This window comes from Eriocheir sinensis, chromosome 66 (assembly GCF_024679095.1).
Source record: "Eriocheir sinensis breed Jianghai 21 chromosome 66, ASM2467909v1, whole genome shotgun sequence".
Classification (NCBI taxonomy): domain Eukaryota; kingdom Metazoa; phylum Arthropoda; class Malacostraca; order Decapoda; family Varunidae; genus Eriocheir; species Eriocheir sinensis.
The window spans coordinates 5156491-5168996 of NC_066574.1; the positions used below are offsets into that span (position 1 = coordinate 5156491).

Genomic DNA, 12506 nt, shown 5'->3' on the forward strand with positions numbered 1-12506 from the left:
GGTAAACTCATTTTCTTCTCGCCCTTCAGAGGCACCACGAGGAACACCGGCTGTACTTTTACTCCTCCGATGATTAATGATCGGCTCAGGTTACTCGGGAGAAAGGGAAGGAACGCACAGAAGAAAAAAAAAACCACAGGAAAAAAGAAGAAAATTTGACTGGGGTAACGAGATGAGGAAGCGGTGGAGGAGGTGGAAGAAGGGATTGAAGGTAAAGGTGTGTATAGGTATTCTGGAAAGCGAGAGTGGATTTAAACACGCACACGCACACGCACACACACACACACACACACACACTCGGAAGTACTGTAATTCAAGTAGATGTGAATGAGAGAATGAAAATGAAGGTGAAAAAACGCCACTAAAATAATTAAGAGATGTTAGAATAAGATGGAATTCTCTACTTATCAATATGAATTAAAAGAACATGCAAAATAACTTACTTTTAATCTCCCTCTCCCTCTCCCTCTCTCTCTCTCTCTCTCTCTCTCTCTCTCTCTCTCTCTCTCTGCTTGTCTTGTTTGTATCACCTTTCTTCTCTCTTGCTTCTGTCTCTCAACTTCAACAAACGAGAAAGAAAACATAAAGGAAACCCAAGAACAAGATAACTTATAACTTGTTCTTAGGTTCTATGAGCGACGCGATGCTAGTTATCACATTGTTCCGTCCTTCCTTTCTCTCCCTTCGTGATCCCCATTTCCCTTTCTTCCTGTCCTGTTCTCCTTCTTTCTCATTGCTTTCTCTTATCCAGCCAATTCAGTCCACCCAGCATCTTTAAATTCATCTCCGGGTCTTTCTTTCCATTCCCATCCACTGCAGCATCCTCATCTTTCCCTATCTCCCTGTTTTAAGGCCGCATGATATATGATCATTCTTTTTCTTTCCTTTTCTCATATCCAGCCAATCCAGTTCACCCAGCATCTTTAAATTCATCTCCTGTTCTGCCTTTTCATTCCCATCCACTGCAGCATCCTCAACTTTCCCTTTCTCCCTGTTTTGAGGCCGCATTATCATTTTTTCTCTTTCCTTTTCTCACATCCAGCCAATCCAGTTGACCCAGCATCTTTAAATTCATCTCCAGGTCTTTCTTTCTATTACATTCCACTCCAGCGTCCTCATCTTTTCATTTCTTCCTGTTTTAAAGCCGCGTTATCATTCCTTTTCTTTCCTTTTCTCTTATCCAGCCAATCCAATCCACCCAGCATCTTTAAATTCATCTCCAGGTCTTTCTTTCCATTCCCATCCACTCCAGCATCCTCATCTTTTCATTTCTTCCTGTTTTAAAGCCGTTTTCTTCTTTCTCTTCCCATTCTTAAAATTAGCCAACACAAGCAACACAACATCTTAAAACTCATCTCCTGCACTTCTTTTCCCTTCCATTCACATTCAACATCCTCACCTTTCCCTCCTCCCTCCCTTTCTTTCTGCCGGAGTCTGTGGAATGCGTGCGATTCCTCAGATGGACTTAATTGAGGCCTCGGGGAAATATCGAAGTACGACTGACGCTTATCACAAACGGCGGGCGATCGCTGATAACGCGCCGCTTTCAGCCCCGGGGATCGTAATGAGAGGGAAGCGTCCTGATCACATCGCCGCGCCAACACAGCGATAAGCCACCATACACTTTCCCGCGGGAGATAACGAGGATTAATAGGTCGTTAGCGGGTTGAGATGGCGGCGCTGGGGGCAGTATAGAGGTATGGCTGTTAACTTTTATTTGTCTTAAGTATTCTACGCTATTTTTTTTTCCTTGTTCTTAGGTTTGGTTTATTAAAGGTTATCACTTGACGACATCATTGTTAGGGCGTAGACTTGAAGGTTAGTTATTTCGACTCCTCGGTATTTAAGGGAAATGGGTTGGATGGTGATGATGATGATGATAGTGATGAAAATGAATATCTGTCTATCTATGGTTAACTTACAGAAAACAGAGGCAAGTTAAGCTGGTATTTATGATGATAATGATGGGGGTGAAAATGAATCTGTCTGTCTGTCTATTTATCTATGGTTTAAACAATGACAGAGAGGAAGTTAAAGAAAGCTCTACTTTTGATAAACTTAACTTCCAAAGAGACTAACAACTAAATACAAACTCTCGCACATGTATCGTTTAAGTTCTCTCTCTCTCTCTCTCTCTCTCTCTCTCTCTCTCTCTCTCTCTCTCTCTCTCTCTCTCTCTCTCTCTCTCTCTCTCTCTCTCTCTCTCTCTTAGGAGCAAACCCCTTCACCCCTCCCCCCATCCCCCCGGCACCCCAGTAGTTTTATGAGCGGCTTGACCATTCCGAGGCCTACGTGGCGATGGGAAAAAAAGAACAAAGGTTTTCTTAATACACACTTAACGAGGACGCGAGGGTTCACGATAATGGCCGAGTGTCGTAAGGGGAGAAACAATTATCTTTACGGCCACGAGAAATACGTGTTATCTGGAGGACCAGTGGACGAAACAAGGGGACTCACCCGCCGACTCGAGAGTTGACACCTGCCTCTTGCTGCTCTCTGCTCTCTTTCTTCTTAATCATGTCAGAAAACGCCCCAAGAACCTACAGAAAACTCGAGCCGTTCTTTTACAACTTAACTTCAAATAACGTAATACTTTGAATAAGGTTCACTACGTCACTGACCACGTTAACACCTGCTCTTTGCTCTTTCCTAATCATATTGTCAGAAAACTCCCTGACAACTTACAGAACATTCAAACCGTTCTCTTTCAGCTTCTAACAACGTAATGGTTTAATAAGACCCGCTATGCTATTGATCACTTATACCACTTGCTAACTGCTCTTTCCTTATCATGCTGTCACAAAATGCTTTAACGACCTACAGAAAAATATAGCTGTTCTTTTCCAACGTAAAATCCTGATAATGTTTTTTTCTTTTTTTTATATATAAGTCCGGCTACGCTTATGATACATTTGTTTTTATAGGTCTACAACACTAGAATACTAAAATTTTATAGGTAAGATCTTTCTCCAATCTTCGACAAAAAAAATAACTTGTTTGCTTGTTGTCGTTCCGTACTGATGGATCGAGCGGAAGAATCTGAAACATCGAATCTGTGTGAGTCTATTGTTGTACAGCCGAACCATTAGTCTGAGCAGCCTCCACTTCACCCCGAGAGGCCTTGAGATCCAAAGAGGCTCCTATTCATCCGTGTGAGCAGATACGGCTATGCGTCTCGGCTAGGGGTGCAGGTCCCTACTCCTCCTTGCTAGTGGCGCCGCGGCACAAGTTCGAATGGCAGCCAATAATCGCCTATCATAGTCCAGCACCATTCAGCCTCACGTAAACGACGGGTGCGGGAAAGGAAGCTGATTTCCGAAAGTAAGGTAATCTTTGAGCGGTTTCAAAAAGGCGCCATTCATCTATGTCATCTCAGGTCCTTCTTATGGATTACAATAAGAAGGTTAAGAAGGTGATGTATCTGCTATCGCTCCCGTTTGTTGCTTGAGTCTCGTGTGTGATGTGTTGGAGTTGATGGTTTTTTCCGACATCCCCGAGCCAGTACAGCTCAGCATTCTACTCTCTATAACGACCTACGCCTTCACACATGCTTACACGAGTATTTTCCTCTCGTCCTTCCTTTAATACCACGTGAGCATGAACAACAATGGCCATGGCTTATATTACAAAGATCGTATTTTCCTAACGGTGCACGAATCCCCAATAAGATCGGAATCGCAACGTACTGAAAGGGAAGGACGGAGATAACGTCGAGTGCAAGGAGCAGGCAGAGTAATATCCAGCATCACACTTTAGGAGACTCTGCCAGCGGCGCCGAAGGGGGTATGAGACCCGTCCCACAAGGTCTCGCTGCGGGAAACACGGGAGGGAATCCACAATGAAGATATAAAACTGAGGGGCGGGTGAGAGGCGGCGGCGGCGGCGGCGGCGGGGGAGAAGGGGCAGCGTCTGGGTCTCTATACCTCGCCCTAATGAGATCCATTCATGAATTTCAATACAGAAAAACCTTCAGGTGTGCCTGTAGAGGGGAGGCGAGAGAGGCGTCCATTAGGGGCCTTAAGGACGACATTCCCGCTTTTCACTGCTTTCCTTCAGCCATAACTCCCTCCCCCTCACATCACTGTCTTGCCCCGACCATCAGCTTTATGGGCCACAAAAATGTCACACGGAAGCTCCCGACGATCTCCAAATTCATCTTAACGAGTGTTTGGATATTTTTTTACGGGTTGTAAAAAAAGAATCAAGTTTCTCTCATTCCCCGCTGGAATTCTTAATCATGAAGATACACATTCGCGTCCCGGCCAGTCAACGCCGCGGCAACAACCGGCCATCGGCACATTCCCTTTGGCCGGCTGAAGGGGAATGCTGCACCGCGATGATTGGCTTCTTGAGGACGTTTGTAATTGGGTAATGGCTCTATTTAGTTGCCTCACTCTACCCCCGTCCCCCTCCATCCATCAGGCGTCCCCTGCCCTATCGGAAGACGCCCCGCCGCAGGCCACCCCGGGAAGGACACATTCGAGGGACGGTCGGAGAGGTTGAAACAAGACCCCGTTTTTTTTGCGTTCGTTAAGGGCCGCGAACCTCTCCCTTATTCAGTGTTTATTGTCGCGTAATCTCGCAGCATATCAAAGTTACCTGGGGATGGGGCCTCTACCTGAGTGAATTCCGGGCTCTATCTGTTAAGTCTTATCCTTCCTCTCCCTCCCTCCTATTCGCCTTGCAGTTATTCCACTCGCCTCCTCGCCATCACGTCTCCATCTTCGCCACACTCGCCATGGTTGAAGCACTCGATTAGGCTTACGTGTAACTGTCACGAATTGTTTCTTTCTGTACTACCATTCAATACATGCAAGTAAAACAATCTCTCTCTCTCTCTCTCTCTCTCTCTCTCTCTCTCTCTCTCTCTCTCTCTCTCTCTCTCTCTCTCTCTCTCTCTCTCTCTCTCTCTCTCTCTCTCTCTCTCTCTCTCTCTCTCTCTCTCTCTCTCTCTCTCTCTCTCACACACACGCACACGAAGCCGTTTTAAGAAAAAAAGACAATGATCCAAATCTACATAAAATTAGATAATGAGAGAGAGAGAGAGGCGTAGGTTCCTTAGATTAGGCGACGACCTGGCGAGAACCTGTTTACGACCCTTCTCATAATAATCCGCATGTGACCCGCAGGAGATCACCGGGTCTGGGGCGGACTGACACTGCGCGCCCAGCCACCTCAAGGACACTGGACACTGCCGAACACTGATCCAAAGCAAAGGTGACGAGGAAAAATCTTATGGCCGTATTACTAAACATTTTGTCGCTTAAGTTCACCTATTTGACAAGGCTTTCCTAGGACGATTGGGCATTTCCAGGAGTAGTTTTTTTGACCTGATGGTAGTTTGTCCCTTCTTCAGTACCATGAACCTAAAGAAACACTGATTAGAACTCAATTACCTCCCTCTTTGACCTTTAGAAATAGTTGATGTTAGAAGCGAAATGGTCTTATAATACCAACCTTTGTGTATAGGGACATATTTTAAGGGTTCAGAAAGCAATATAAAAGAAACACCGGAAATATGACGTAGAAAAGTGATATAATTTTATTTCTGGGGAGACGAATGGCTATTTTTTTGCTTGATAATGTGATGGATGTTGTATCTATCTCCTATTGAAGATTATAGTTTTGTCTTTGCTTGTTTCCGGCAATACATTATGTTTTGGTTAACAGTCAGTTTGATGCATCTTTCGTGGAGTTTGAAGATAACGTAATGAAAAATATAGTACAGCGGGTTATTTTCTATCTGTTATCGAACAACTTCATCGAAACAATAAATTTAATGCAAAAATAAAAACTACAAACTTATTTTGGAGCCGTTAATTTATACTTGATCTTAATTAGGGATGACTTAAAACTGAATAATGATTTGTATGATTCGGCTGGGATTCAGCATACACACACACACACACACACACACACACACACACACACACACACACACACACACACACGTCTCGAAGGAGTAATTTTATGCACCTAACTTGGCAGGTGAAACTTTTATTATCACGACGAGGCGATGTCGAGCGTCTCACACTTCTTTAATGGAAACCCCAGACAAAGAGCAGCGTCTGGACCCCTCGCCCCGCGCTACAGCTGCCCACTGGATAACAAGTGATAATTTGACAGGCAATTTTGCGGCGCTGCAGCGGGCGCCGGGTGGGACGGAGAAAAATGCGATAATGATTCTATGTATCGCTCATTAACTAAGGCTACTTAAAAACATTCGCATTTGTTTCCACGTAGTGTATCAATTGTCACTATTTTACGGATGTTCCATATGTTTATGTGAAACCTGTTGCTGTTAACAGTTTTTGTTCGCAGCTGTTTCTTCACAACAGCAAAAAAATACACAAGTACTACTTTTTTCCGTGTTTTGCACAGACTTTGGTCTGTTTTTTCATACCGTAAAACTGTTTTCAGTGACGGACGTTAATTAAATCTGAGAGAGACCACTTCCTGCCCTCCCCGGCTGCGGCAACGCGCGGGGGAGCACTGCGGCCCCTCCGTCAGGCCGAAAAGCCGCGATCAACAGCCCGTCACGATGCAAAGATATGATGAGGTAGGGAATAAGATACCGATATGCCATGCTTCACATTCTGGGAATCATACTGCCTTCGTGGCATGACGCCAACTGTTCTGCAAATGTCGAATATTCACACACAAGCAGAGGGAATAAAACATGATTTATAGAAATTGCCAATATAGGAAGGTGCATCATCAAAGGTAAGCAGTACATGCACCTGCAAAAACATACTGGCCTAGAAGTGGAAAACATGATAATGCAACAACAGCTCACAATTTACAGAAACATGCAAACTAACACACAAGCAAAGCTCTCAACACACCCAAACAGCACCACTTCCAGTGCCGGGAGGTCGTTGTGCCTTGGGCGGGCGTGTTAGCTAGCGAGGGTGAGGAGACACCACACAGCATGCACCGGAGGGAGGAGTCACTGTTAGAAGAGTTAAAAGCCCGTATTCTGAAACGTATCGGCGCCTCAGTACGACTGTTGGAATAGCGTCTCGTTGAAATCGTTGAGGTTTTCATGGACTGTTTTGTGATCCTGGTGATAGTTTTACGACTTCTGAACCATGAATGGAAAACAAACACCCATGAAAACCCGGTTAATTCTCTGTGGCATTGAGAAACTGTCGTAATGGGAGTCCGATACGTTAAAGAATAGGGACCAAAGTTTCGTGAAGCCGAGCGTCACAGAGTTAGCTAGTACAAGGAACATTTGGCCCGTAGGCGCTCCCGGAAAGTGTGGGGAGGCTCGGGGCTGCGGGCTACTTACAGCTTGGGAATGTGTATCTTGTCGTCGTCGTTGTGTCTGGGGAAACACGAGAACACTCTGGTCAACAGATGAGCGCGTCCGCTCTGGGAACTACCAACCTCGTGAGCCTTACAACCTACGAGGCTCTCACACTATGTAGCGGCTTGTGGTGTGTGTGTGTGTGTGTGTGTGTGTGTGTGTGTGTGTGTGTGTGTGTGTGTGTGTGTGTGTGTGTGTGTTTCTATCCTTTGCAATTACTCGTAGTTATGAATTTGAAAGTTGAGCTATTTATGTGTAATGAGCCTGGTAGGTTTGTAAAGCAAGTGTACCATGCAAAACCTTATCCACTATGCATATACTTCATCTGACATGCCTCTCTTAGGTCTAACTCTCTATCCCACATGATGAATCTCTACCACCCTTCATACCACCCGGGTGACTCACATTCCCTGGTCGACTAAGGTTGCATCCAGTTGCAGACTCTCTCTAATCCAGCCTAAAAAACCCTTCCCTCATTTTAACACTCTGGCACCACTACCAACTCCCTAGTATGTACAATCCCTTCTACAAATCCTTAATGCCTCGACCACCATCTTTAACTAACCCTACGACGAGCCAAAACATCCAAGAAACACTTACATCTTAGGGATCTGGATTTTGTCTCCTTCCGTGTGTCTGGCAAAGTCGTGCCAGGCTCGCGAGGGCCGCTGAGAGTTGGGTGAGGCTCCGGCAGGCGCTCGGAGGTCGGAGCCCATTAGCGACCCTTGCTGAACGATCTCCTCATAACCGAATGTCTGTTGGGGAGAAGAAAGAAGTGCGGTGAGTGGCGGTGACAATGATGGTGTGGAGAATGTAATTAATGGCGTAAAAAGTACATAGAGATAAAAAAAGTAACAAAGACAAATAGGTAAACAGAAAAACAAATTGGTATATAGAAAAACAAATATAAAGACAGAAACAAAGACAAATACATGGGCAAAAAGACAGACGGGCAGAAAGATAGATATAAGACGAGAAAAAAGTTACAAAATACAACATAAATGAAATACAGTCAGCAACAAAGACATACAGCATCCCCTCGACTACCCTATCAAGTTAAGTCTGAGAATGTAACGGGTAGGGAGAGGATATAGCATGGGGGGGAAGGGGCTGGAATGAGACAATATCACTCCTTCGTACACTGTCAGGTTCACCGCGGAAAAGTATGAGTGGTTCCCCTAGACTTTATTTTTGGGTGCTCGCGGGAGTGACTGACCCGAAGAGGTAAGGAAGTAGTTTTTTTCATGGGTATTATTATTATTATTATTATTATTATTATTATTATTATTATTATTATTATTATTATTATTATTATTATTATTACTACACCAAACACCGAAAATGACCCACGCACCCACCAATGCACACACACACACACACACACACACACACACACACACACACACACACACACACTTCCTACTTCCTACTCCTCCCTCCTTCCCCTTCAACCTCAAGCACCGTCTTCCTATTTAATGTGTATGAGTTTCCCTTCCTCCTCCCTCTTATCATATCTCAAATCTCTCTCTCTTTCTCTCTCTCTCTCTCTCTCTCTCTCTCTCTCTCTCTCTCTCTCTCTCTCTCTCTCTCTCTCTCTCGCTAACACCAATTTCCTCCCGGCTTATCTTGCTCTCTCCCTCATTCATCTCTCCCCCCAGCCGAGAGAGAAGCAGCTCGGGGCAAGAGGCAACCTTTAGTAATTGCATGTTACGCTAGAGAATTATAGGCCGAGCTTGCTATTACCGCTGACCCTTTACAGAAACGATATGGAACGGAGCGGCGGCGGCGGCGAGCGAGCCAGAGCGGAGTGAGGACGGGAGAGGAGAGAGAGGAGGAGAGATATTACGTAGGTTTATATAGATTTTGAGACCATACATGAGAGACAGGGAGAGGGAGGGAAAGACAGAAAAAAAGATAGATTGAGGCAGAGAGAGGGAGATTTTACGTAGATTTATACAGATCTTGAGACCATACGAGGATGAGGTATAGGGAGAGAAATGGAGGGAAAGAGAGAAGAGATATAGATAGATAGATAGGAAGATTGAGATAGAGAGAAAGAGAGAGAAAGAGAGAGTGTGTGTGTGCCTGTGTGAGTGTGTGTGTGTGTGTGTGTGTGTGTGTGTGTGTGTAAATATATTAAGAAGACACCGCAAAATTAGTCTGTCCCTCTGTAGCACATGACTAACACACACACGCACGCACAAAAAAGATAAGTCTTCTTCATGCATGTGGTTTGTGTGTGTACACCGACGCATATATTACCGGGGAGCTGTCGAACACACACACACACACACACACACACACACACACACACACACACACACACACACAGCAAAGAACAAGCGAGAGAGAGAGAGAGAGAGAGAGAGAGAGAGAGAGAGAGAGAGAGAGAGAGAGAGAGTGTAACTACAACTCGTCAACATTGGCTTAAGGTAGATTAGCACCAGCATTTATGGGTAAGGTGAGGCGAGGTAAGGTGAGGCGAGGTAAGGTGAGGCGAGGTAAGGTGAGGCGAGGTAAGGTGAGGTGAGGTAAGGTGAGGTGAGGTAAGGTGAGGCGAGGTAAGGTGAGGCGAGGTAAGGTGAGGCGAGGTAAGGTGAGGCGAGGTAAGGTAAGGTAACGTTAGGTATAGTGCTTTTCAAATCCCTCGCCATCCCTCACCTTAACACTCGTATAGTGATGCTTTTCCGTGTCTTGAATTAATTTATTCTTCTCCACTCTTATCTCCCTCCTTTATCTTACTTCACTTCTCCCTTTCTCTTCTCCCCCCACCCCACCCCCACTCTTTTACCCCTGTCTACCTGTCTGTTTACCTACCTGTCTGTTTGTCTGCCTGTTCTGTCGGTTCATGTCGATATCTATTTATCTATCTATCTATATACTTATCTATTTTTGTATATATAGATCTATCGACACTAATTTTGCTTGCGATCAGAGAGGAAACGAAAATTAGCAATACTAAGTAGCTATTTCAAGAGATACTTCTGCAACAGTACCTTCTGGCGGCACCACGGCCTTAGGGGATCGTCTACAGAAGGGACAGGCGGGGAGAGGGGGAGGGGCAGGGTAAGGTAGTGACTCAACAGCACCGAGGTTGTATAAAGTGATACATTGTGATGGATGTCCGCCATCTCTCCCGCACCGAGCCGGCCCTCGACGCGCCCTGCCATGCTCTGGACGCAAAAGGACAACTCATGAATATTCACGCGGCCTGCTACTCGTGCGCTTCAACGGCGAGAGTGACGAGCTGGCGAGTACACGGCGAGGAGCGCGAAACGGCGGGCTGGTCGGTCGTCCTCGTGAAATGTGAAGTGAGGCGGAAGGTGAGGAAAGGGAGGGCAGCGGAGGAACGGTGAGGTGGTCGGGTGTGGATAATCAAAAATAGGAACTGCTGATCGGCCAAGTATGTTCCTCTCTACGTGAGCCATTGAAACATTATCAGCGGATACTTTCACTCCCTCATCAGCCTCCCAGGTGAGGCCAAGGTGGCGCCACACCTGGCAGCGGTAAGGATCTGCTCAGGTCACGAGGAGAATCGATTTTGATCATTCTCTAAAGGCATGACTCCCAAGGCGGCCACCCCGGAGCCGCTCACTGGTGGCTCGCCGCTCCGTGATCGCCAGACGAATACAAATGTACAGGGAGGACATAAAGTGCTGCAAGAGAATGCACGTGCTGTCGGAAATTTCGAAGGAAACGCTGTCAGTTTGATGTTTCATGCGGCCATTTGTTAAGAGTGAAAAGGAAAAGCTACACTCCTGTCAGCGGGACCTTTCGGTGCCTGGGAGAGCTACGAACCCTCCGCAGTCAGCATAAAATGAGTCAGGTTAGGGAGCGAGACTGAGGCAGCAGGGCGGGAGGGAGCGGGTGACGGACCCTCGCAGTGAGGTATGTGACTAGCGAGGAAATAGTTCCGTCACAGTAATATTTATCAAATTTATCATCAGGAATTTCCACTTAACAGTGTACGTGTCAATGTTATCACTCATTAACTTACCAACATGCTAAACCTTATCGATGAATCAGCATTCATCATAAGATGTGAATACTTTGGTCCTTGGTCGTGGCTGAAATGCACCTTTGAGATTCTGCTGCGCTGTGAGACAGAACCAGGAAAAAAATGAATGGCTTTGTACGTCTATCAGATCACAGCAGGATTCGCGGCATCAAGAATGTGAAGCCGAACTGATATCAGACTTCGACTCGACATCCGCTGCATAGTTTATCGGCGGCGTAGGAATGGGGTCACTGACCGGCCAGGTGGCGTTGGGCTTTTCATTATTAGCGCCGCCCTGCCCTCCACACGCAGCCCGGACAGCCTCGCGCTTCAGGACGAGGGAGAAAACTATTTACCACAGAATGATGCCCGGCGGCCCTCACCCACACGCTCCCGGGCAGGCCAAGCGAGGCTCCTGTGCCGGCCACATCTCTGGACCTCCGGGACGTCCCTCATTACCAGGTGAGGCGCCCTTGCACAACGTTACCTGCGCCTCGTTACGGTCCCGGGCTCGCGTGATGCTGGTGGCTGCGTCGCGGCAAATTTTGATATGCTGCGCCATAACCAACAATTACAGTGTCGGGTTATCAAGCGCAGCCTCGATTATCGCTGATCCCCGAGGCTGTTCCTTTGTCCTAATTGGAGTAATGCTCATCAAACATTAAATAAACTTTTTTTTTCTTTATGTGCTACACGAAATTAAAGCCTGTGTTTTGGGGGATTTTTTCTTTCGTACGGAAGAGCGTGTTGTATTTAATATTTCAATCAGGTCTCCGAGTTTATGTTCATTAAGTGATTATCCACGGTCCGGCCTCCTCATCCTCCCATTTTCCTGCAGCTTCTTCCCCTTTCCTCTTCCTCCGACTTCACGTTTTCTCCCGTCTTCATCTCCACATTTTCCTGTTCCTTCCTACATTCCCTGATGCTCCTCCTCCTCCTCCTCCTCCTCCTCCTCGACATCTCATTTATGAAGTCATTTTCCCGCCTCTGCTGGGGACTGGAGGCGCGGGGAGGCAGGCAGGCAGGGAGTAGACAGGCAAGCAGGCACGGGAGGGAGGCAGGAGGGGAGGCAAGCGGGCACAGATTGGGCGCCGCAGATCCTTCGCGATACGATCAAACTTGTTCCCCGGGTCCTGCCTCTCGTGAATTACACACCTATTTGCATAAGCGGGTCATTATGAGGAGGATATTATAAGC

The 12506-nt window shown here is 46.4% G+C and overlaps 1 protein-coding gene across 1 annotated transcript in view; it reads right to left on the reverse strand.

Moving 5' to 3' along the window:
* The window catches only part of LOC126987761 (protein grainyhead-like), a 387307-nt gene that overhangs the window by 122821 nt on the left and 251980 nt on the right, over nucleotides 1–12506 (reverse strand). Inside the window, exons 5-6 of the mRNA XM_050845053.1 lie at nucleotides 7913–8067; nucleotides 7295–7330 (exon numbers count right to left, since the gene is read on the reverse strand). Of these exons, the coding sequence (XP_050701010.1) occupies nucleotides 7295–7330; nucleotides 7913–8067 (191 nt within the window). The remainder of the gene's footprint in view (nucleotides 1–7294; nucleotides 7331–7912; nucleotides 8068–12506) is intronic.